This window comes from Leiobunum rupestre, chromosome 9 (genome assembly GCF_980474605.1).
Source record: "Leiobunum rupestre chromosome 9, qqLeiRupe1.1.hap1, whole genome shotgun sequence".
In the NCBI taxonomy this organism is placed as follows: Eukaryota; Metazoa; Arthropoda; class Arachnida; order Opiliones; family Sclerosomatidae; genus Leiobunum; species Leiobunum rupestre.
This window is the reverse complement of record NC_143392.1, coordinates 34,156,576-34,183,016: the sequence shown is the minus strand read 5'-3', so window position 1 is coordinate 34,183,016 and position 26,441 is coordinate 34,156,576. Positions and strand designations below refer to the sequence as shown.

Sequence of the window (26,441 nt, the reverse complement as noted above, 5' to 3'; positions counted from 1 at the left end):
TTTGCTCTTTTTTGAGCGGTAAAAAAGCGCTCCTCTCTTTTCGCTCTTTTTAGAGCGGTAAAATAAGCGTTCCTCTCTTTTTGCTCTTTTTAGAGCGGTAAAAAAGCGCTCCTCTCTTTTCGCTCTTTTTAGAGCGGTAAAATAAGCGTTCCTCTCTTTTCGCTCTTTTTTGAGCGGTAAAAAAGCGCTCCTCTCTTTTCGCTCTTTTTAGAGCGGTAAAATAAGCGTTCCTCTCTTTTTGCTCTTTTTTGAGCGGTAAAAAAGCGCTCCTCTCTTTTCGCTCTTTTTAGAGCGGTAAAATAAGCGTTCCTCTCTTTTTGCTCTTTTTTGAGCGGTAAAAAAGCGCTCCTCTCTTTTCGCTCTTTTTAGAGCGGTAAAATAAGCGTTCCTCTCTTTTTGCTCTTTTTTGAGCGGTAAAAAAGCGCTCCTCTCTTTTCGCTCTTTTTAGAGCGGTAAAATAAGCGTTCCTCTCTTTTTGCTCTTTTTAGAGCGGTAAAAAAGCGCTCCTCTCTTTTCGCTCTTTTTAGAGCGGTAAAATAAGCGTTCCTCTCTTTTCGCTCTTTTTTGAGCGGTAAAAAAGCGCTCCTCTCTTTTCGCTCTTTTTAGAGCGGTAAAATAAGCGTTCCTCTCTTTTTGCTCTTTTTAGAGCGGTAAAAAAGCGCTCCTCTCTTTTCGCTCTTTTTAGAGCGGTAAAATAAGCGTTCCTCTCTTTTCGCTCTTTTTTGAGCGGTAAAATAAGCGTTCCTCTCTTTTTGCTCTTTTTTGAGCGGTAAAAAAGCGCTCCTCTCTTTTCGCTCTTTTTAGAGCGGTAAAATAAGCGTTCCTCTCTTTTTGCTCTTTTTTGAGCGGTAAAAAAGCGCTCCTCTCTTTTCGCTCTTTTTAGAGCGGTAAAATAAGCGTTCCTCTCTTTTTGCTCTTTTTTGAGCGGTAAAAAAGCGCTCCTCTCTTTTTGCTCTTTTTTGAGCGGTAAAAAAGCGCTCCTCTCTTTTCGCTCTTTTTAGAGCGGTAAAATAAGCGTTCCTCTCTTTTTGCTCTTTTTTGAGCGGTAAAAAAGCGCTCCTCTCTTTTCGCTCTTTTTAGAGCGGTAAAATAAGCGTTCCTCTCTTTTTGCTCTTTTTTGAGCGGTAAAAAAGCGCTCCTCTCTTTTCGCTCTTTTTAGAGCGGTAAAATAAGCGTTCCTCTCTTTTTGCTCTTTTTAGAGCGGTAAAAAAGCGCTCCTCTCTTTTCGCTCTTTTTAGAGCGGTAAAATAAGCGTTCCTCTCTTTTCGCTCTTTTTTGAGCGGTAAAAAAGCGCTCCTCTCTTTTCGCTCTTTTTAGAGCGGTAAAATAAGCGTTCCTCTCTTTTTGCTCTTTTTTGAGCGGTAAAAAAGCGCTCCTCTCTTTTCGCTCTTTTTAGAGCGGTAAAATAAGCGTTCCTCTCTTTTTGCTCTTTTTTGAGCGGTAAAAAAGCGCTCCTCTCTTTTCGCTCTTTTTAGAGCGGTAAAATAAGCGTTCCTCTCTTTTTGCTCTTTTTTGAGCGGTAAAAAAGCGCTCCTCTCTTTTCGCTCTTTTTAGAGCGGTAAAATAAGCGTTCCTCTCTTTTTGCTCTTTTTTGAGCGGTAAAAAAGCGCTCCTCTCTTTTCGCTCTTTTTAGAGCGGTAAAATAAGCGTTCCTCTCTTTTTGCTCTTTTTTGAGCGGTAAAAAAGCGCTCCTCTCTTTTCGCTCTTTTTAGAGCGGTAAAATAAGCGTTCCTCTCTTTTTGCTCTTTTTTGAGCGGTAAAAAAGCGCTCCTCTCTTTTCGCTCTTTTTAGAGCGGTAAAATAAGCGTTCCTCTCTTTTTGCTCTTTTTTGAGCGGTAAAAAAGCGCTCCTCTCTTTTCGCTCTTTTTAGAGCGGTAAAATAAGCGTTCCTCTCTTTTTGCTCTTTTTTGAGCGGTAAAAAAGCGCTCCTCTCTTTTCGCTCTTTTTAGAGCGGTAAAATAAGCGTTCCTCTCTTTTTGCTCTTTTTTGAGCGGTAAAAAAGCGCTCCTCTCTTTTCGCTCTTTTTAGAGCGGTAAAATAAGCGTTCCTCTCTTTTTGCTCTTTTTTGAGCGGTAAAAAAGCGTTCCTCTCTTTTTGCTCTTTTTTGAGCGGTAAAAAAGCGCTCCTCTCATTTCGCTCTTTTTAGAGCGGTAAAATAAGCGCTCCAGTCTTTTCGCTCTTTTTTGAGCGATAAAATAAACGCTCCTCTCTTTCGCTCTTTTTAGAGTGATAAAATAAGCGTTCCTCTCTTTTTGCTCTTATTTGAGCGGTAAAAAAGCGCTCCTCTCATTTCGCTCTTTTTAGAGCGGTAAAATAAGCGCTCCAGTCTTTTCGCTCTTTTTTGAGCGATAAAATAAACGCTCCTCTCTTTCGCTCTTTTTAGAGTGATAAAATAAGCGTTCCTCTCTTTTTGCTCTTATTTGAGTGGTAAAAAAGCGCTCCTCTCATTTCGCTCTTTTTAGAGCGGTAAAATAAGCGCTCCAGTCTTTTCGCTCTTTTTTGAGCGATAAAATAAACGCTCCTCTCTTTCGCTCTTTTTAGAGTGATAAAATAAGCGTTCCTCTCTTTTTGCTCTTATTTGAGTGGTAAAAAAGCGCTCCTCTCATTTCGCTCTTTTTAGAGCGGTAAAATAAGCGCTCCAGTCTTTTCGCTCTTTTTTGAGCGATAAAATAAACGCTCCTCTCTTTCGCTCTTTTTAGAGTGATAAAATAAGCGTTCCTCTCTTTTTGCTCTTATTTGAGTGGTAAAAAAGCGCTCCTCTCATTTCGCTCTTTTTAGAGCGGTAAAATAAGCGCTCCAGTCTTTTCGCTCTTTTTTGAGCGATAAAATAAACGCTCCTCTCTTTCGCTCTTTTTAGAGTGATAAAATAAGCGTTCCTCTCTTTTTGCTCTTATTTGAGTGGTAAAAAAGCGCTCCTCTCATTTCGCTCTTTTTAGAGCGGTAAAATAAGCGCTCCAGTCTTTTCGCTCTTTTTTGAGCGATAAAATAAACGCTCCTCTCTTTCGCTCTTTTTAGAGCGGTAAAATAAGCGTTCCTCTCTTTTTGCTCTTTTTTGAGCGGTAAAAAAGCGCTCCTCTCTTTTCGCTCTTTTTAGAGTGATAAAATAAGCGCTCCTCTCTTTTTGCTCTTTTTTGAGCGTTAAAAAAGCGTCCTAAAATGTGACGGGAAATACGTTACTAATTGAAACCAACTTTGTATCTCTAATGGTCCTCGAGATAAATTGGGATTTACCTTGAAGACATGGTTCAAGGTCACGGAAATGAAAATTTCAAAACACATTTTGAGTTATTGGCTATGTATCGTTTTTTAGTTAACACCCTTTATCTTAAACTTACAATTTTAAATCTATTTGTCTTAGAGAATGGCGTAAGATAATTGGATGGGGTTGGTTTAATTTCGTTAAATAGATAATAGTTCTAAATCTGTTTAGAGCATATTTCCAATTTAGACCCTTAATTATTTTATTCAAATTAATTAAAATAAGAGTTTTCAATCGCACTTTATCCATACTTATAGAGCCGAAAATATTATAAATACGTAACAGTTGTTATTTTTAAATTTGCTTATTTTGCACGTTTTTACTGCAGGTCTGGATAGATATTATTTCTTTCTGCGTTACTCTACTTAATAGACCTTTTGCGGCGTCTGAAATTGAAGCTCGTAAAAATGTTCTGGTAGCCCTGTTGATGAAAAGCGGTTTTCCATACAGTATCTACTATCCTACTGTTAATTCTATTAGTTTAAAAAAATAGTTGTAGCGTGAGATATCACTTTTAGGGCTTTGTGATTTACCATTCATTTCCTTAGTGTTTAAGAGAACACAAATATTAAAGGTAAGCTTAATTAGTTTTTATGTTTTATGAGTTAAAAGCTTTAAAGGATCAAAATTAGGAAAAGTACACGGGCTAAAATGGCAAGGCTTAGAATCTACAATCGCTCACGTGGTTTCTGTCTCAGTTGTCTCTGCTACAATGTAATCAGCTGGGATTCCCCTGGGAAGAAATATTCTTTTTTCATCCTACTGAAATATCCTACTAGAGGTGATATTGGGGGGGGGGGGGGGGGGTTACCCATAGTGAAGGTGACTTTGGGGGGGTCGTAACGGGGAAAATAATAAAAATGGTAGCCTAGAGTCGAAAGCGCCGCAAATTATCCAAGGATCCTATATGTTAGAAGGATAGGTAGCCCTCCGGCCAGTCCGTGTTTTCAAAACTCCGGCAGCGCCGTCGATATTAAGAGATCCTCTAAACGTGGGACGTCTTGTTTCTATTCCCTCAATTACAAATTTTGGCGGTGCTTCCTCCATGTTTTGTCTTTGACGGAATCTAAAGACGGATTCTCAATCGCGCATGACCCACCGACGGCGCTGCCATTTTCCGTCCCTCGCCTCATATCCTTCTAACATATAGGATCCTTGAATTATCTATACTGCACGATGAGTAAATCCTTACCCCATCTGGTGGTCGAAAACATTACTAAACGTTAGTAGGGCGTCACCTTGGCACTGTCACCTCGCGGCAAAAGGAGCCGGGTTCGGTGGCACTGGGTGGACTCTCGGAACCACTCCTTCTGCGTAGAGCTTGCAAGTTCTCACCCCACACTGGTTATAAAGGTTTTCCCACGATTTTTTTCTAAAAAGAACTTGTAGAGATTAACGATAATGTTGACTGTAGGGAGCTGTTGGCTCGTGTGGTCTCCCGCGCATTGTAACCCGGCCATCTGGCTATAAAAGTCTCTAAATGACTTTGGCCCAGGGTGGTACCAAGGGTATTAGCCTAGCTGATTATTATTGATTAAAATCTATTACACTTTGATCATAGATTAGCCTAGCTGATTATTATTGATTAAAATATATTACATTTTTATCCTAGCCAAACGATGAAGAAACTTATGAATAAGTTTAAAAATATATATATATATATTTTTACGAAGTTAAATATGTTGTTGATACCAAAGATTTGGATCTTGGTCAAACAAAAAAAACTTATTATCAAATTTAAAAAAAATATATTCTAAACAAAGTCATATATTTTGTTAAAAACTAGATATTTTAGAGTTTAAAGTGTAGCTTACAGAATACCATCCAAAAGTAAGGAACAAAGAATGAAATCAATTGACGTATTATAAATTTTTTAACCTTGTTGGAGAAATCCAGCTTTAGCTATAACGTCACAAACACATAATATGAAACCGTGTTTTTAATAGAAACATAGATAAAGCTAATAATAATAAGCTAAGTGACTGCAAACTATTTTTTTAAAGTTGGGTTTATAAATACCACGTTTATATTTTCTTCCGAATAATTCCGTGTTAGAGTTTTTAACATTCGCCATCCAATAAGAGCCCAATGCACTTTCACATTCATTTTCGCGTCATTTTATCCGATCGCGTATACCGTAAAGACACGCTTGATGTACCGAGCATAAAGGGCGATATTGGACGAACGTTCATCTCGACTCCATCCGTACAAGGCCGGACACTGGTCATCGATTGTCCATTTTCTCCGAGTCCTTTCTCTCGATATCTGACCCATTGCGACGTTATAAAAGCCGGCTAGAACTAATAATCAGTGAGCATTCACTCTCACCGGGGGAAAAGGGGGACCCGGCAAATCGCAATTCCTTCCATTCGCAATTCCTTCCCTCCGAATTGAAAAAAGAACCATATTCCTTATTTTTATTTGTTTTCTTCTCTTAGCGTTGATATTTTTCGTCGCCTTTTTAATATCTGTTATTGCGGACCCGCTGTTACGTTAGATTCAGACTGGAACGGAGAGACGCTCCAAGTCCCATTTTTTGCCTCCGCTACTTTATCCAAAGACGGAGAAGAAGGCGTTGATTCTCTTGGGACCACGTTACGGCGTACCATTTCGACCTGATGGTGGAGTGGCAAGGCGAAGATACGAGCTTCACGCCTTACACGAAGTGCGAAGTAGGGGGTTTCCGCGTAAGAGCTAATGGAAAATCCATACTTGTCCCCGTGGAATGGAAAAATATACGCGTAAATCCGTTATGACGGAAAAGATTTCGTTTGACGGACCAAAAAAATCTGTCGTTCCACCTCCTTTAGCGTGACACGCGTTCTTACCTTTCTAACGTCTAAGTTTATTTTTAAATTATTTAAGAGCATCTCTCGGTGATTGCCGGTGGATGATCCATCTGGACTATTCAAATAAACCGGTACCTTAATAGCACGCTCAACGCAGATTCCACTGGGCTTACAATTTAGCACGTACCAAAAATGTATGTTATTTCCACTTACGAGGAGTGTACCCGAGGTGTTAATCACCGATTTTGATGCTACTCGGGGGTATGTAACATGAATTTTCACCAAGGGAAAAAATACGCTGGGCTTCCGTTTTGCTATGGCTATTTTTAAATGTAGATTTTTTAAATTTAAGTTGTCAAAAACATTTTTGGTTGCCTTAGCAAAACGGAAGCCCAGCGTGAAAATTAATTTTACCTCAAGGTCTACATACCCTCCGAGTTTCATCAAAATCGGTGACTAACACCTCGGGTACACTAGGGATTGACTTTATTTTATTGCTCCTAGGGGGCATGAAGGGCTTGCCCCCACCCTCCTACGCATTGTAACCCGGCCACCTGTTTAAAGGTATTAAAATAATAATAATAATAATAATAATAATAATCAGCTAGGCTTATACCCAAGGCACCACCTAAGGCCCAAGTCATCAAGCGACTTTTAAAGCCATTAATTCAGGTGGCCGTGTTACAATGCATAGGAGGGTGGTGGCAAGCCCTTCATGCCACGCGAGCCAACAGCTCCCTACACTAACTATTACCGTTAACCTCGACAAGTTTTTATGGGAAGGGGAAAACCAGTTAAACCAGTGGGGAGATAACTTGCAAACTCAACGCGGAAGGAGTAGTTCCAAGTTTTCACCCAGTGCCACAAGTTGGGATCGAACCCGGCTCCTCTGGCTGCGAGGCGAAAGCGCTAACCACTCCGCCACCCCACTTCAACTCACCCCTATAACTCCTTCAAATTTTTGCATAACCTTTTGAAACACTCTGTATACTTCTGTTGATAGTAAAATAGAAGTTATAGCATTTCGTGGTTTTCATTCCGGAGAGTGCATTTGGTAATGAAAAAGGAATTGCAGAAATGGACGCACACCACAGACTTGCTATTTTTTTGATGGGTGCTTAAAGTTGACCAAAAATGTCTTATCTTGTTTAGGGTTTCTTGTAAAAACAAATTTTAAGTCGCGGAGCATATCATATATAAGTCTTCAAAGAAAACTCGAGCTAGGAAACCCTAATAAAGCTCTGCAGTCGTGCACGTTTCTCCTACGCGTTTTCATTGTCAACCTGTCTAATCACGAGATGAAACTGGTACACAATTAAAGTGTAGGTAAACGTAACCTTCAATTTAAACGTAGTACAAATATTCTTGGTATAGCATAAGTAAATAAAACGATAAGTATGACATTTCCTACTGCTTTAATGCTTATTTCCGGACCCAATTTGTTTTCGACACTGATACTCTCTTCAAGCTGTGACTTGGACTGCCACTCAAACCGACAAAGAGAGTACCCGAGGTGTTTATTGCCGATTTTGTTCAAAGTCGGGCGTAATGTAGACCTATATGAGGTATGAAATTTCCCAAAAAGGAGACGTTGCACTATTTATTCGATTTGCCATGGCAACCAGAAATGATTTTCTCGGTTTCACATACGAAATTTTTTTTTTATTTTAAAATCACGAAATGGGTAATTTGGACCACATTTAGGTAAATTTCATCAAGTTTGGCTAAATCGGAACATATTAGGGGTAAAATTGTAAGAAATTTTGAATAAAATAGGGAAAAAATCTTATTTTTGTTTTAAGTGGTCAAAAACATTTTCGGTGGCAAATCGAATGGGTAGTGCAACGTCTCCTTTTGGGAAATTTCATATCTCATATAGGTCTACATTACGCCTGACTTTGAACAAAATCGGCAATAAACACCTCGGGTACTCTCCTTGTGAGTGTCGTGTTATCGTCCTTGGCATATTTCGCCTTAGGCATATTTAGACACTAGGGGGCTCTGTGCTGAGAACTAAACCCAAATTACGCAATAGCTCTGAAAATCAGTACGGTTATAATTTTTCCTAATTTACACATTGTTATTATGTTACTTAATATTGCCCGCGTTATTATAAAGGCCAGCGTACGGAAAATATCTTCAGGCCTTTTAGTTCGAGAATTCCGGCCACCTGGTTCTCTCGTATCTGTACTCCATTGCCTAGGCAACGGCAATTTTTCAACTTTCAAGAGTCTGAGACCTTTAAACAATATGGCGTTTCAAAATGCAAATTGTTGCATTTTAACAAATTTGGGAGGAAAATTACCATTTAAAAAAATTAAGTGCCCTGAAATTGAGTGCAAGAACTAAATTAAATGATTTTAATATAAATTGTTGTTTGGTCTCAATGGAAAAGGTTAAGCCTAGTTTTTTAGGAAAACCCTTATTAGGTTCAGATCATAGAAATAGAAATGAGACTAGAACCACTACGCTATCCGGTAATCTCAAGGGAAACGTGCAAACTAGAAGGCTGACGCGAGAGTGAAATCGCCACTAATAGAAGTGCGCCATCTATTAAAAAAATTTTAAACTTTACATTTTTTAAAATAGATGGCGTGCTTGCACAAAGATTCCACTCTCATGGCAGCCTTCTAACTCGTACACCTCACCACAATCTAATCGTTCTTCTAGTCTCATTTCTATTTCTATGGTTCAGATCAGAGAGGCATCTTAAAATATAGCCCCGCGCACGAACCTTTATAATAACGTAGGCAACACTCTAATATCGAAACTCGCTTATTTAGGAGTATATCTAGGCGGGCAAAATCCTTGACTTAACGAGCTTTATAATCGCTTATCTCAGCCGGTTAATAAAGTTGTACATTTTGCAGGTGTTCACACTCAACTCAGGCACGCACTCAGCCTCTCCAAATCCAACGAGAACCGCATCGTTTGCGTCGTTCGCCAATTCGACGGTAAGTGATACTTCATTTAAAACTAGCCGCGAGCGGTATCTTTCCATTCAAAACTAGTCTTAGAAAAATGATAAAAAAGTTTACAAAATATGAGACGTTTTGCCTTTTGAAGGCGTTTTGGTTATTCACAAACTTTTGCTTGAAAGAAGTTTCAAAATTAAAGAAGGTTAAAAAAACTATTCGCTTCCCTAATAACTTGAACTTCCTCCTTTTCACTTCCCGAGGCAAAATCTTTTCAACACCTTAGCTCCCCCCGTTTTTCAACCCCCCTTCCGACCTTTTCCTCATTAAGTCAAAGGCGATCGTTATAGTCGTGCTTTCCTTCCCCGAACGCTGCTTTAGAGATTTAATCAAAATGCAAAATCCAAACACGAGAGGAAAAAATTTCCGTTTTTGCAAAAGACGCTTCTTTCGTAGTCAGTCTTTGAGTGTATTATAAAAGACTAAAACTTAGTCGCCCGGTAGCGCTGTATTCTGAAGAAACGTTGGCCTAGACTAAAGGCAAACATTATCGTTCGCAATCTCTGGTATTAGAGAATCTGTTACACTTTGTGTGTATACGGTGGTGAGGGCAGAGATTGAGGAAAAAGATCAATATTACCATATGTAACATAATTACTCATAAGTATGCCTCTGTATAACATTTCCATTGAAAAAAATTCAATGAGACCTTGTTTCACGCGGAACATACATTAAGCGGACCTAAAAATGCAAAAATGCATATAAACCTGGCGCTATTGAAAAGGTTACCATGGAAATGAAATCATGTGATCGCGAGGCACGAACTAAACTTGACATGGGCAAAGCCAGAAACGCGCGAGGAATTAACACTAACTTCCGTTTCCCATCAGTAAAGTTGTTGACGCGTATTTCGTCACAGAGTTGTAAGTGACGTAATTTACGTCATTTCCCGTGAACAAGGTTTCATTAACGAAAATGCTTTTATGGCATACTTATGAGTGATTATGTTACATATGATATTACGTTAAGAATAGTGTTAATTGTTAGTTTTCCGAAAAAATAAAACTCGGAAAAATTTCCAGAAAATATTTTGTAAAATTTTCCAGCAAATCGGAAAAATAAAAAATTGAAACATAAATTACTTTTTAAGGGTTTTTAATGTTTTAAACTTTTAATCGATATAAAATGTCTAATATCAGTAAACATACTACAAAACATTAATAGTGTTACATTGTTAATCAGTTTAAACTAGTCTAGAGCGAGTATAGTTTTACTTTCAGATTCGAAAAAACTAGGCTAAAATGCCGCTTTATTTAAATTTGCAAACAATAAATTAGACTAATCATGGAATGAAAACTTGTTTTTATTTTTTTCGGAAAAATACGGAAAATTTTCCAAGCGGGAAGTTTTCCGACTTACAACACTAGTTAAGAATAACCGAAGCAATTCGCGCCCAGAGGGAGGGAGCATGGAGAGATTCCCAAGTGCCAAAATATGGTAACTCAAAGTTTAAATCAATGCCTTTGATTAAGTAAATGTTCGTTTAGAGAGTTAATAAAAGTTGTAGGAGGAAATTTAGCTAATAACTGTACTTTTTTCGTACCAAATGTTTAGCTTAGGCAGAATTATATGATATATTCTAGGCCATAGAAATTAAACATGAACCTTTGCAGGCTTGAGCAAGTTCCTAATGGGCGTTTAAAATTTATGAAACTTATTACTCTAACTAACGACGAAAAAAATGTAAAAAGGAAATTTTGTAGGGTTTGTTTACTATAAGTATAAACTTTATTTACTGGGAGGCTATTCTGTAAAAATCAAAAATGACAAAAAATAACGATCCGTCAAAAATAGCAATGCGCGTATGCGGAAGACTCTGCTATCGAAATATCGAATTATTGGTGAAATTCAAAATCGTGGCGGTCTGCAATGCCGACGTAAGTGGTTTTAATGAAATGCTACGGTCGATGGTGCCAATTGAATAGTGTTCGGAATTGTTTATTCATTATCCACAAATTTTCCGATTTATTTAAAAAACGTTGGTAAAAAGAATATAATTTTAACTTATTTAATTATGTTTTTTACGCAACCAAGCATTTATTTGAATAAAAGTGGCATTTATTTAAATAATTGTTTGTTTTATTTAAATATTAGGCTTGTCCACTCTCGATTATTTAAATATTTTACAATTTTTATTCAACTATTGGTTATTTAAATAAATATTATTTAAATATAGCCGAGCTTATTTTATTCATGGATAAAAATTAATCGACTGCCGAGCACTACAATTGAAGTCTTGGGCACCAAAAATAAACAGGTATTTTACGTCCGCTTAAGCATTTAGTTTATGATTTGACTAAAATACCGGATATAGCGTAACATACTGCCACTATAATAATAATCAGCAAGGCTAATACCCAAGGCACCACCTTAGGCCTAAGTCAACAAGCCATTAATTCAGGTGGCCGGGTTACAATGCGTAGGAGGGTGGTGGCAAGCCCCTCATGCCACGCGAGCCAACAGCTCCATACACTAACTATCACCGTTAACCTCAACAAGTTTTTATGGAAGGGGAAACCACTCCCACCTATCTGCAAGTTCTCTCCCCACTGGTTCGAGGGGCTTCCCCCCAAGTTCTTCGGTTTCCCCTTCCATAAAAACTTGTTGAAGTTAACGGTAATAGTTAGTGTATGGAGCTGTTGGCTCGCGTGGCATGAGGGGCTTGCCACCACCCTCCTACGCGTTGTAACCCGGACACCTGAATTAATGGCTTTAAAAGCTCCTTGATGATAGGCATTGCTGATTATTATTACTTAAAATTGAACTTACACAATCGATAGTTTGATATTTCGATATCCGCCTCTTCTCCACACTTGGATTTTTGATTTTTACAGAATAGCCCTCCTGGTTTAATTAGAAACTTGTACATGTTTCAAGTTAGTTAATTAGCAAATTGGCAGTTATATCAAAGATATATATCAGAAGTATAGGACTGCTAATATTATTCGCTTAAAACATATTGACTGCGGTTGATTTTTGAAAACACGATAAATATGGATCATTATCGGGTATCCCTCTCGTTAGAGGATTTTGCTTGTTAACTTTTCATTGCGAACATTTCTTAATCGTCTCTAATTATTAATCTATTGAACGACCATTCTCCTCCCTGCTAAGCAGCCCATCCTTTCCGGTAATTGTTTTCTGATTAGTTGGCCTCCCTCCCCTTACTAGCCTCGCTCCCCCTCCCCTTGTTAACGGCTGTACATACGTCCAATTAGTTTCTTATTATCGTTTTTTTTTGTTGAGAGGATAACTTTTTCTCTTGGTGGGTCGCTTATCTTTGAACACCGGTGTACTGCGAGTGGAACACTTTTACAGGCGCTAGTAGGTAAAAATAGACATTCACGGAAAACCTATATGGGTCTCTAATAGGGATCAGGGTTGGACATAAGGATATTTTTTATTAGTAGTCAGCCTGACTAGTGAGCCTCAAATCTTAATTTGTTTTAGTAGTCACTGACTAGTGGTGGTAAAAAGGGGGTATAAAAACAACATTTTGCTTTACTCGTCAGAATTAAAAGAGGATTTTTTTTTATTTGAGTTACATGACTTTGGACGATCACAATTTTTTTTAAATAAAATGGGATTGATGAATTTATGATACGCCATATTCGCCATTATTTATGAATATTTAGGTTAATTTTTCTCTAGTCAAATTGACTAGTGAGTCCCCAAATTTTATATTAATTTTAGTGGTCAGAGCATTTATTTTAGTGGTCAGAGCATTTATTTTAGTGGTCAGAGCATTTATTTTAGTGGTCAGAGCATTTATTTTAGTGGTCAGAGCATTTATTTTAGTGGTCAGAGCATTTATTTTAGTGGTCAGAGCATTTATTTTAGTGGTCAGAGCATTTATTTTAGTGGTCAGAGCATTTATTTTAGTGGTCAGAGCATTTATTTTAGTGGTCAGAGCATTTATTTTAGTGGTCAGAGCATTTATTTTAGTGGTCAGAGCATTTATTTTAGTGGTCAGAGCATTTATTTTAGTGGTCAGAGCATTTATTTTAGTGGTCAGAGCATTTATTTTAGTGGTCAGAGCATTTATTTTAGTGGTCAGAGCATTTATTTTAGTGGTCAGAGCATTTATTTTAGTGGTCAGAGCATTTATTTTAGTGGTCAGAGCATTTATTTTAGTGGTCAGAGCATTTATTTTAGTGGTCAGAGCATTTATTTTAGTGGTCAGAGCATTTATTTTAGTGGTCAGAGCATTTATTTTAGTGGTCAGAGCATTTATTTTAGTGGTCAGAGCATTTATTTTAGTGGTCAGAGCATTTATTTTAGTGGTCAGAGCATTTATTTTAGTGGTCAGAGCATTTATTTTAGTGGTCAGAGCATTTATTTTAGTAGTCAAATGCCGTGACTAGTGCCTTATGTCCAACCCTGATAGGGTAAGGCCAATATATCGGCTATTCATGGTCGATATTGACAAATTTATCTATCATAACAGTAGTGTATTTGATAAAATCATTATAAAAGATGGTTCAGTACACTGCCATACCATTTAATTCTAATTTTTCATTAAAAGAAGTTTGTAAGAGCATATCCGAACATGTTTGCTTTTAATTTACTTGATACATATTAACAAATTAACCTGTCCTACGAGCAGGTTTTACTGATATGTATCGTCATAAGTGTAAATTATTGTAACATAAGTGTGACACTTCTTATTCTTCACATGCAAAAGTTTTACTGAGAGCTTTTCAAGAGACAGACTGCATTATGGGCTTCGTCACCGTTTTGCGTCCGCTTGCTAACGCGTCACACGTAGCCTTTGACAGCGCCTCGCTAGGGGGAGATTTTCTTATTGTGATGACATCACTCCGTTACTAGCTCTCACAAGTAGACGACCCGAGGTGTTACACACCGATTTCGTTCAAACTCGGGGGATTGGTAGACCTTCATGTAACTTGAAAAATCCTAAAGGGAATTTATTCAATGGGTAATGGTTTTGCCATGGCAACGAAAAATGTTTTTGACAACATAAAATTGAAATTTTTCCTATTTAAGCCATATCGGTTCATTTTCACCCATTTGGTTCAAATTGATCAAAATGTGATCAATTTTGATTTTTTTCGACAATTTTTAATTTTTTTTTTATAATTTTGGTATTTTAAAACTTTTCAATTTTTTAAAATCTTTCACAGGGGGGGGCCCTTGGAATAGGTCCAAATCCCATGTTATTTTTAATGGGAAAATTTCCATTTTATGTTGTCAAAACATTTTTCGTTGCCATAGTAAAACCGTTGCCCATTGAATAAATTCCCTTTAGGATTTTTCAAGTTACATGATCCAATCCCCCGAGTTTGAACAAAATCGGTAGGTTACACCTCGGGTCGTCTCCTTGTCAGTAAAATATTCCCCAAAGTGACCAACTAATAGAATAATATTATAGACTTATGGTGTTAGATATTGACTAAACAGAGCACTTAGCATGGTCAATTTGTTCATCGACTGAATACATCATAAGATTTGAAAGACGCAAACTGATTTTCATTTCCTTTGGAGTCCAGTAGCTCAATGTAAATGGTTTTGGTTTCGGAAACACTTTTTCACAATGTAACCATTTATATAGTTACAAAGTGGGTTTATGGGAACCAAAGAACTAGTGTTGTTAGTTTTCCGGAAAAATAAAATCCGGAAAATTTTCCGCAAATCAGAAAAATAAAAAATTGAAATATGAATTACTTTTTAAAGGTTTTTAATGTTTTTAACTTTTTATCGATATAAAATGTCTAATATCAGTAAACATAATACAAAACATTAATAGTGTTACATTGTTATTCAGTTTAAACTAGTCTAGAGGCTTAGTTTTACTTTTAGATTTGAAAAAATGAGGCGAAAATGCCGCTTTATTTAAATTTGCAAACAATAAATTAGACTAATCATTTAATGAAAATTTTTTTATCTTTTTTTGGAAAAATACGGAAAATTTTCTGGAAAAATGGCCTCGGTCAATTTCCGGAAAATTTTCCGACTTACAACATTACAAAGAACTCAACTTTATTATTTTTTAAACTTTGATCTTAATCGACGGAAAATATTACGAAAATATAAAATATAGTTTTGGTAACGTTTTACAATGTAACGTTTTCCGTTGTAAGTTTTCTTTGTTAGCCGTAAGCCATTATTCGGAGTACCCGGTTTGCGACTAAAACCAAAATAAATGCACAAATTTCGGGCCGGTACGCGGCGCTAGAGTCAATTGAAAGCGGCTATTTCGAGAAGCCTAGCTAAACGTATTTCGTCGCTTGGAGATTAATTACCGCGAATGGCGCTATTACGTCGGCGACACGAATGCCGAAAGGTGTCGCCGGGAATGAGACTCTTTTGATACGCGTGCCGCCGGCAGAGGGAGCTCGTGGAGCGCCTTCAACTCTTAAGCCTTGTTCTTCATTTCATTATATTAGACTTTTGGGCCCGTTTCCTTTGACGCCTCTATACCGCTTTAATTTGAAATCCAAGCTCGAAACGCTGTCGGGGTGTCGCCAAACGGTGTCGAAAGATTACTCGCCGCCCGTGGCTCCATCTCTCGAGTGAGGTCGCCGTTAAACGCGTAGTTCGGACTTAGTTCAGCCAAAGGGACGGAGAGAGATGGTGGGAGGGAAATGGAAGGTTCGGAAAATCGATGCGACGGCATCGCGGATGCATAATTAAATACCCCGCGAGCTTTGCTTTTGGGGTTTTGGATCCTGAAACCCCCGAGGGATGGCCGGAAGTTGTTCGCTTCCTCGCTCTACGTCGTCTGCTCCGGTGGCGCGCTGTGCGGAATCATCGCGACTCTTGGCTAAGTTTTTAATTTCCGGCCCAAATAATAATCAAACTCTCGTTTGTTCCAACTCGCTTTCCCCGAACGCGTGTACCGCTTTCGCGCCAACAAATCTTCGTGTATTACCAATACGCTGGTTTTAGTTCGTATTAAGGGGTGCTCGTTAGAATTTAACTAAATTCTTCGTTTTACGTATCGTGTAATGCTTACACTCTTAAAAATAGAAGAGTTTTTAAAGTATGTATTTCGTATAAATCCATACACGAGATATATTTTACCTCGGATACGAAAATTTAATTTCATCCATTTTATTTGTACGAAACAATACTACACTTTGATCTTAGCCAAACGATGAAGAAGCTTATTCGTAATCTTTTAAAATTTAATTTCATCTATTTTGTTACGACCGGTTTTCACTGGGCGATTTTTGCGCGATTTTCGTATTTTTTTGCGGAAAAGGAAAAAACATTTCCTGTTATTTTTGTGAAATTCGTGTTTTTGCGTCGCGGGTCCTATTTCTATTTTTGCGATATATATTTTGGTGCGGTTTTTTTCCCCGTAGCCGTAGACCAATCATAGCCAGTCTTTTAGTCACGTGATTTAGGAAACCGAGGGAGTGCGTGTGTTTACCTTTTTCAAGTCGCCATTTTGAAATTTCGAGATAAGACCTATAGGCTTAGCTCTTCGATCTGATATAGTATATCATCAGCGGTTAAGTTAAAATGACAAAAATTAATTCTGAAGCTATTGTAGAAGAGATTAGAAAATACCCATATAAAAACTCGAGCTACAAAGATGTAATCATGACTATAGGATGAAATCTATCGCAACAATTCGTTTCGGCCAGTGAAAACTCACAAGCGAGAAAAAAATTAGGAAAACGGATTTTACGATTTCCGCTCTTTTTGCGAAATTATATACGGAAAGGAAATCGGTGGAAACTACTAAACTACTATCTTAGGTAAACAATGAAGAAGCTTATTCGTAATGTATAAAAAATTAATTTCATCCATTTTATTGATTTTATAAAAAAAATAATTCAACAGTGCCTACTGGGGGAGTGTTACACAATTACACCAAAACTTGTACAGCAAGTCAGCAACCACTTGATGCATTGCCAAAGAACCTAAACTTCTTTTAAGAAATCTAAAGCATTCTATTGAGTCAGGACGTACACAAACATATTTATAATTTACTAGTAGGCCTCGTTATCAATTATTTTGTTAAGCCTAAGAAATGCCTGCGAAGAACGTCTAGGATTGTAGACATTTTCTAAGACAATTTTAATCTGTATAATTTGTACAGCGTAATCTCAAAGCCAATTTTATTTTTTTTGGTGATAATGGGCTAGAAGTGTTAATTAGAGAGTTTTGGGTCCAAAATAAGAAACCATTTAAATTTTGGTTTCAAAATTGAATGAAAATTGAATATTAAATATTTATCCGTATGTTGAATTTTAATTTTTTACATATCTCGGTGTACTTTGTTTTCGATGATGCCCTACAAATTTTTATTTGAGTTATGGGCCCAAATATTAAATAATTTAAATTTTGGTTTCAAAATTCAGTTAAAATTAAATATGAAATATTTATCAATATCTGGAATTTATTTTTTTAATATATTTAGGTGTATTTTAATTTCGATGATGCCCTTCAAATTTTGGGTCCAAAATAAGAAATATTATTCCGTATCTGGAATGTTACAATTTTTTACATATTTTGGTGTACCTATATTTCGATGATTCCCTACAAATTTGGATTTGAGTTTTGGGTTCAAACAAGATACAATTTAAATTTCTGTTTTAAATTTCAGTAAAACTTAAATATTATTATATTTATCGAAAAAAATGATTTAAAAAATGATTAACTATTTTGATTTAAAAAATGATTAACTATTTTGATTTAAAAAATGATTAACTATTTTGATTTAAAAAATGATTAACTATTTTGATTTAAAATATGATTAACTATTTTGATTTAAAAAATGATTAACTATTTTGATTTAAAAAATGATTAACTATTTTGATTTAAAAAATGATTAACTATTTTGATTTAAAAAATGATTAACTATTTTGATTTAAAAAATGATTAACTATTTTGATTTAAAATATGATTAACTATTTTGATTTAAAAAATGATTAACTATTTTGATTTAAAAAATGATTAACTATTTTAATTTAAAAAATGATTAACTATTTTGATTTAAAAAATGATTAACTATTTTAATTTAAAAAATGATTAACTATTTTGATTTAAAAAATGATTAACTATTTTGATTAAAAAATGATTAACTATTTTGATTAGAGACATTTTGATCCAAACAAAAATTAATTAGAAAACGTACTGGTTAAAGATTTGCGGGTTCGGTTCATGCCCGAGATAAATTGATTTTCCTACTATTCGATTCGTAACGCGATCGTGGAAGTATTTTTGATTTAACAAATAATTCCCGTAAAAATTGGAATTTCTATTTCTACGCACCAACGTATAAAAAGTAATATGCTCAGAGCTTCTATAATCTCACGGCTTTCAAACCCAGCGTCGGTGTTAGGCACCCGGTAGGTTTTTTCAAAAGGTGATAGAGGTGGTTTCAAAGATTTAGCGTGTCTGTTTCGACGCGATAAAAATAGTATTTCTAAGCCGCGAAGAATAATTTTCAAATATAAATATTTTTTGTGTACTTGGCCATTTCTCGGCGGGGACCGAAAGAAATTGTAGTAATTGGTTTTCTCTTTTTATACTTTTTCTTATCTGTGTTTTCGATTTAAAATTCAAGCCAACAATAAAATAAACCAGCCAGGCCACATATATCGATATAATGTATCTCTCCTCGTATTAACGGTGCCCCGCAATGGCAGGCTTTCCCGCAGCCATCGAGATGTACAGGGTGCTCTAGTTCTGCTTGAGACCATTTTTTATATCATGAACGAAAATTTTCTGATTTTCAGGATAGAACAAAAATATTTTTTTAATTTTATTTCACGAATAAGTTAAATATCAGATTTTAATTATTTTTAACGAATTATTAATAAGAGTAATAGTGTCAGTTGAATTAAGCGATTAAGGTAGCGATAGAAAACACCTATAGAGAACGTGCTTGAATGTAAACGTAGTCTTATTGTGTACAGACTTCTTTCGTTAGACGTTCTCGCTAGCCGTTTTTAAGAAGCCTTAACCTCCATAATCAAAAATCTGAATAGCGATGAAACTCTACAAATTTTGATTTTAGACATTTGATCCAAAGAAAAACAATATACATTTTTGTTTTCAATCTCAGTGAAGATTCAATATATATATATATATTTCACCGTCTCTTGGAAGTTCAAAAAGACTTAAAACAATTTGGTGTAACTATTTTGAAATATTTTGATTTGATTGAAACAAAAATATTTTGATTTGATTGAAACAAAAATATTTTGATTTGATTGAAACAAAAATATTTTGATTTGATTGAAACAAAAATATTTTGATTTGATTGAAACAAAAAATTTTTGATTTGATTGAAACAAAAAAATTTTGATTTGATTGAAACAAAAATATTTTGATTTGATTGAAACAAAAATATAATTTGATTTGATTGAAACAAAAATATTTTGATTTCATTAAAAAAGTATATTTTGATTTGATTCAAACAAAAATATTTTGATTTTATTCAAACAAAAATATTTTAAATTTTTGTTTCAAACACAGTGAAGTTAACTAAAAATATACCTCACCATCTCCAGGATGTCCGAACAGTTTTAAAACATTTTGGGGAGCTTTGGGCCCTGTTCGATCAAATCAGAACACCCTGTATATTCTCCCCGCGAATATTTCGAAATTGCATTACAGGCTTATTTTTCTAAGCAAATGAAATGTGCCTCAGGCTCAAAAATTGGTGACTCGCGAATGGCTTCGGGCGCAGATTTCATTTTTAACGCTAGGAAATGAGCTTTGGCTCGTAGACGCTTATAACGAATTCGCAAATTGTTTTTCCAAAGTGTCGTTTTGGCTTTTATGGTGAGTATACAGTCTCTAAGCCGTGATGTATATTACACTTTCATGTATTCTAATCCCTGAAACCGTAGTCTATTAATCAGGGTTCCAAAACTTGGTACGTCTAACTCTCTAACTCGCTCTCGAATACGTTATAGCAGAAGTAAATGCACCGAAGTTATCGAAATAGCGCTCAGAATCGGAGGGCGTTTTCCTTATGAAAATGACGAGAAAATCGAGTCAAATAAAAGCTAATTTCCATCCCCGTCTTTTGACGCGATAAATTGCACTTGGGAATTGTGGGTACAGCTATTTATATGTTTAAAAAATGGTTTCAAAAAAACAAAAACGTTTTTTTTCGGCCTAGGAGCGCGCAAAATTTCAAATTCGAGGTAAAAATGTAACTTCATAAGGAAAACGCCTCCAACATGGGGAGTATAGCAGTCTGATAACTTCGGCTCATTTACTTCTGATTATAGCTAAACCATAAGTCTATAATGATATTCCATAAGTGTGTCAGTTACTCGAAATAGTTACTGATTGAGTGACTTAGAATCTGTAGGCTAGCTAAAACCTTTATCACTAGGTTCCTGACGGAGTTAGTGGTGCTTTAAGCGGCTGACAAAAAGATGTCGTCTGCTTTGAGGGGCGTTATTTGGTTTACGAACCAAACGAGCAAAGTTTTAGCTTACGTGCCAGTGACGTTATTCGTAAATAGTGCCACTAGCTTGGATAATACGTGGCTTTAAATACTGTTATCAGATGGTGGTCCTACGCCCCAGCACGCAAAGAACCCGTAAAATAGAAAAATGACTTACAAGGAGACTACCCGAGGTGTAACACACCGATTTTGTTCAAACTCGGGTATTAAGTAGGCCTTAATGAATCAAGAAAATTCCCAAAAGGAAACGTTTCAACGGGCATTAGTTTTGCCATGGCAACCGAAAATGTTTTTGACAACACAAAATGGAAAATTCCTTACCCAAAAAAAACATGGGATTTTGAAACTTTCTAAAATGCAAAAAACTAGAAAATTTTGATAAATTCGTCAATTTTGATAAATTTTTTCTAGTTTTTGCATTTAAGAAATTTTCAAAATCCCATGTTTTTTTGGGTAAGGAATTTTCCATTTTGTGTTGTCAAAAACATTTTCGGTTGCCATGGCAAAACTAATGCTCTCTATCTTCAATAACTATTGCTAGTGACGTAGAAAAAACATTTACACGTGACCACCCGTATTTTATAGAATCACCTATTAAAAGATGGGAAATTGGCACTTGCGGAAATTCTTTGTCTTGTTCAACTTGTTAAAATGTCCCACGTGCTCCGCCATATTTTAGCGTAAAAGGCTCGCGCATTTTTTATATTTATTTTAGGGCACTCGCGCGAAATCACCCGAGCTCGTTTACGTTAAAATACAAAGACGCCCGTGGACCTTTTAAACAAGTTGAATAAGACATAAATAGAGTTTATGCTAGCTAGGAGCAACAAACACAGCACCCCACACAAGAGGAACGCAACCCGTCAAAAGTCGTGCATTTTCTTGCGTACAATTTTCATTGGTTAGACGCTTTAGCGCCTGCTGCCGTCGGTACGATCTACTCTTCGTCACGGCTCCATGCACCACCTCAAAAAGCACGTATTATATATTATGACGTAGCCTAAAGTTGACCAAAAATGCGTGGTCGAAATGTTTAAAACTAAAGCGCATATGCAACATAATCACTTATAAGTATGCCGTAAAAGCATTTTCTTAAATGAAACCTAGAAGCAACAAACACAGCACCCCATACAAGAGAACGCAACCCATCAAAAGTCGTGCATTTTCTTGCGAACAGTTTTCATTGGTTAGACGCATTATCGCCTGTTGCCGTCGGAAGGGGGAAATTCGGAAATTGTCTTCCCCCTTGGACGTAAAACATTCAGCATAAAGGTTCATCCAATGAAATTTGTACACAACACTGCGTTAGCGTGTTTAAAGGCTAGCCGCGTTCTCCTTGTGTTTGTTGCTCCTAGATGCTAGCGTCGTTTGGGGGATCTTTAAGTTCATTTTGCGCGTGAGAATACGCCGCCATGTTAGGGTATAAAAGCGGGTAAATAAGCTTGCTATACCACTCAATGTAAAGGTAATGTCACGCGCAAGAACGTATATTTGAAATATTGACACACTTACGTGGGCTTATATCTATACGCGCATCAAATATTCCTCTTATTCGCGGTGTAAGGATGAGTATTGTCGATTAGCGAGGCCGGAGTCAAGGTTCTGTCTGGAGAACAGCTCTTAAGCGCAGTCAAACGCGTCTCCGGGCAAACCGTGTCATCCGATGACTGCGGGCGGATCAGCTTTGATCCCGGCTCAATTTGGTTGGCGAGATTAACAGGAGGGCGAAAAGGGCGAAGAATTTGCGGTATTTTAACGAGATGCTGTTACTTCTCCTTTGATCCGTAGAAGTGCCGGTAATTGACGGGGCTCCGTCCGCCGACTTCGTGGACTCGACAGGGACGCCGGCCGCCGACGACGAGAGCAACTCTGGCCTTCAACAACTCTTCGAGGATGTCATCCTGGGCGTCAGCCGCAAGAATGTCCACTATTTCTCGTAAGCACCTATCCAACGTCTTTAATACTCGCCCCTTTCTGTCCTAGCGGCGAAACGAACTGCTTGTTTGACTGAATCTTCATTTATAACATAGTCCCACGCCACGAGAGCAAACCCTCTGGCTGAATTGGCATTTTGAGGACTTGTTCGGAAAGGAAATTACTTAGTCAGGTAGCCAAGGTCTAAATGAAAACTTTTGGTCTCTTACTTAAATAGCGATAGTTTAATTGATCATTTCAGTTTAAATTGTTGCCCCAATAAGGAAAAAGAATAGAATTCCCATATATCGAATAGAATTCTAATATACCCTATGGAATTCTAATATATCCAATGGAATTCTAATATATATCCAATATAATTCTTATATATCCAATAGAATTCTAATATATCCATTGGAATTCTAATATATCCGATGGAATTCTAATATATATATAATGGAATTCTAATATATATCCAATAGAATTCTAATATACCCTATGGAATTCTAATACATCCAATAGAATTCTTATATATCCAATAGAATTCTAATATATCCATTGGAATTCTAATATATATCCAATAGAATTCTAATATATCTAATGGAATTCTAATATATCTAATGGAATTCTAATATATCTAATGGAATTCTAATATATCTAATGGAATTCTAATATATCTAATGGAATTCTAATATATCTAATAGAATTATAATATATATCCCATGGAATTCTAATATATCCAATGGAATTCTAATATATCCAATGGAATTCTAATATATCCAATGGAATTCTAATATATATCCAATATAATTCTTATATATCCAATAGAATTCTAATATATCCATTGGAATTCTAATATATCCGATGGAATTCTAATATATATATAATGGAATTCTAATATATATCCAATAGAATTCTAATATACCCTATGGAATTCTAATACATCCAATAGAATTCTTATATATCCAATAGAATTCTAATATATCCATTGGAATTCTAATATATATCCAATAGAATTCTAATATATCTAATGGAATTCTAATATATCTAATGGAATTCTAATATATCTAATGGAATTCTAATATATCTAATGGAATTCTAATATATCTAATGGAATTCTAATATATCTAATAGAATTATAATATATATCCCATGGAATTCTAATATATCCAATGGAATTCTAATATATCCAATGGAAGTATAATATATCCAATGGAATTCTAATATATTTCCAATAGAATTCTTATATATCCAGTAGAATTCTTATATATCCAGTAGAATTCTAATATATATCCAATATAATTCTTATATATCCAATAGAATTCTAATATATATCTAATGGAATTCTAATATATATCTAATGGAATTCTAATATATATCCAATAGAATTCTAATATACCCTATGGAATTCTAATATATCCAATGGAATATCCAATAGAATTCTTATATATCCAATAGAATTCTAATATATCCATTAGAATTCTAATATATATCCAATAGAATTCTAATATATCTAATGGAATTCTAATATATCTAATGGAATTCTAATATATCTAATGTAATTCTAATATATCTAATGGAATTCTAATATATCTAATGGAATTATAATATATATCCCATGGAATTCTAATATATCCAATGGAATTCTAATATATCCAATGGAATTCTAATATATATCCAATAGAATTCTTATATATCCAGTAGAATTCTAATATATATCCAGTAGAATTCTAATATATATCCAATAGAATTCTAATATATCTCATGGAATTCTAATATATCTAATGTAATTCTAATATATCTAATGGAATTCTAATATATCTAATGGAATTCTAATATATCTAATGGAATTCTAATATATCTAATGGAATTCTAATATATCTAATGTAATTCTAATATATCTAATGGAATTCTAATATATCTAATGGAATTCTAATATATCTAATAGAATTATAATATATATCTAATGTAATTCTAATATATCCAATGGAATTCTAATATATCCAATGGAATTCTAATATATCCAATGGAATTCTAATATATATCCAATAGAATTCTTATATATCCAGTAGAATTCTAATATATATCCAATAGAATTCTAATATATCTAATGGAATTCTAATATATCTAATGGAATTCTAATATATCTAATGGAATTCTAATATATCTAATGGAATTCTAATATATCTAATGGAATTCTAATATATCTAATGGAATTCTAATATATCTAATATAATTATAATATATATCCCATGGAATTCTAATATATCCAATGGAATTATAATATATGCAATGGAATTCTAATATGACCAATAAAATTCCAATATATCCAATGGAATTCTAATATATGCAATGGAATTCTAATATGACCAATAAAATTCCAATATATCCAATGGAATTCTAATATATCCAATATAATTCGAATATTTTCAATATATATGGATGTAACCAGAAGTAAATGATATATGTCTTTTGAAAGAAGTATCCATCTCTCTTTGATACGCCTGAAGCACGTACCTTCGCAGGATCCCGCTGATACTTTTTAAAATACGTTTTCGGAAGAAAAATAGTGCGGGTGAAATTCACAATGACTAGAAAATATTGTCATTGTATAGAGTATTTTTTACATTTTATGTTATTAGGTGGAGTAGTAAACGTGATAAATTTTGAGCTGTGCAAACTGCTTTATCCTGTACATGCTTCATATTTCATGTACTTCTGATTTAACTAAGAGACCGAAATACTCATTTGTAGGGGTACACTATCACAGAAAATATTTGAAAATAAATTATAGGTACCATAGAATTTGAAATCAAAGTACTATTTTTGAGACCAAACTTTAGCTAAATCAGACAATGGCAGTTCCCGTTTCTACTAAATGAAAAATAACAAGACAAGAAACCATTATTGTACCAAAAAATTCATTTAATTAAAAGCCGCTACAGAAATAAAATATTGACAGTCGAACAACTCGACAAGAAAACTTTGGGGCAAATTAGGTCATTGTAGTACCTCTCTCTAGATTTACATTATTTAAAAAAAAACCTTAAATACGTGCAGGAATCTCTTGATTATTAATAAAGCAATTTCTATAGACTCATTAATTACATTAGTTTTTATTTAATTTGGCCAGATTTTTATTCAGACAACAACATTAGTCGAGCTTTGCCGCTTACGTGTTAATTGATACGTACCACAGAGCGTGCATCGCGTGCCGTTATTACATTCACACGCGTATTTTCACACGTTTGATGTACCAAGATTGTCCTTCTTAGCAGTGAGTCGTTTCTACTTTTATGACAATGGACAAGTGTAAAACTTTCCCGAAATTTTCGTTGGTTGCATCAAAGTCTTGCAAAGATCAAAAAGTCCCTTTCTAACCATTAGCTTTTAAGGATAAGAGTCTTAAACCGAATATTCTCATATTTCCTTTTAAATTTTAAGTAATAAGTTGTCCCTTATAGTTTATATCGAAGGCGGCGACAAAGTCTTTAGAATTTCGGTCTTTCGACTTTGAGCTGAAGGAAATGCGAATATATCGAGCCATTCTCAAGACCCAATCCCATGGCCACTATAACACCGAAACACGGCAGTGGTAAAATCCCCCCCAGAGATTCGAAGATATTCCCGACCTGAAAAGGAACCGCCTTCGGGAGACGAGTTTCAATTTGATTTTATTGGGGTGTAAATTTGGTGCGCTGTGTAATTAAGGTCTTCTTTTAACACTCATCGGCCCTTTGAACTTTTACCTTTGCGCCCGTCGATTCGACCTCAGTTTGGCTCAGTTGCTGTTTACATTTTTCTTAAAGAAAAAACATTTCATTCGATAGGCTTAACGGGTTGAAGCCCATTAGAGGTTAAATTTTAATGCTTTTATTTATTCTAGATGGCGTTAATTTAATCTTTTTAATGGGAAAAGTATTAATATTTAATAAATAAGAATTTCTTACACTATTTTAAACGATTTTCTAATGTTAAACTTTGAAAATCTGAGCTCAACTCGAGAAAATATCGGAATAAAAGAAACACGAAATAATATTTTTCACCGCTTTTAGCGTATTTAAAATTTCAGACTGTGGCGCCATCTGGCATTTAAAAATCGA

General features: G+C 35.3%; 1 protein-coding gene across 2 annotated transcripts in view; it reads left to right on the top strand.

Annotated features, from left to right (window-relative positions):
* Nucleotides 1–26,441, top strand: part of LOC149927228 (protein qui-1) — a 233,051-nt gene that overhangs the window by 128,240 nt on the left and 78,370 nt on the right. For both annotated transcript variants that reach the window (XM_090158274.1, XM_090158275.1), the window contains 2 exons: nucleotides 8,919–9,002; nucleotides 22,213–22,360. In XM_090158274.1, coding sequence (XP_090014400.1) covers nucleotides 8,919–9,002; nucleotides 22,213–22,360 — 232 coding nt within the window. The remainder of the gene's footprint in view (nucleotides 1–8,918; nucleotides 9,003–22,212; nucleotides 22,361–26,441) is intronic.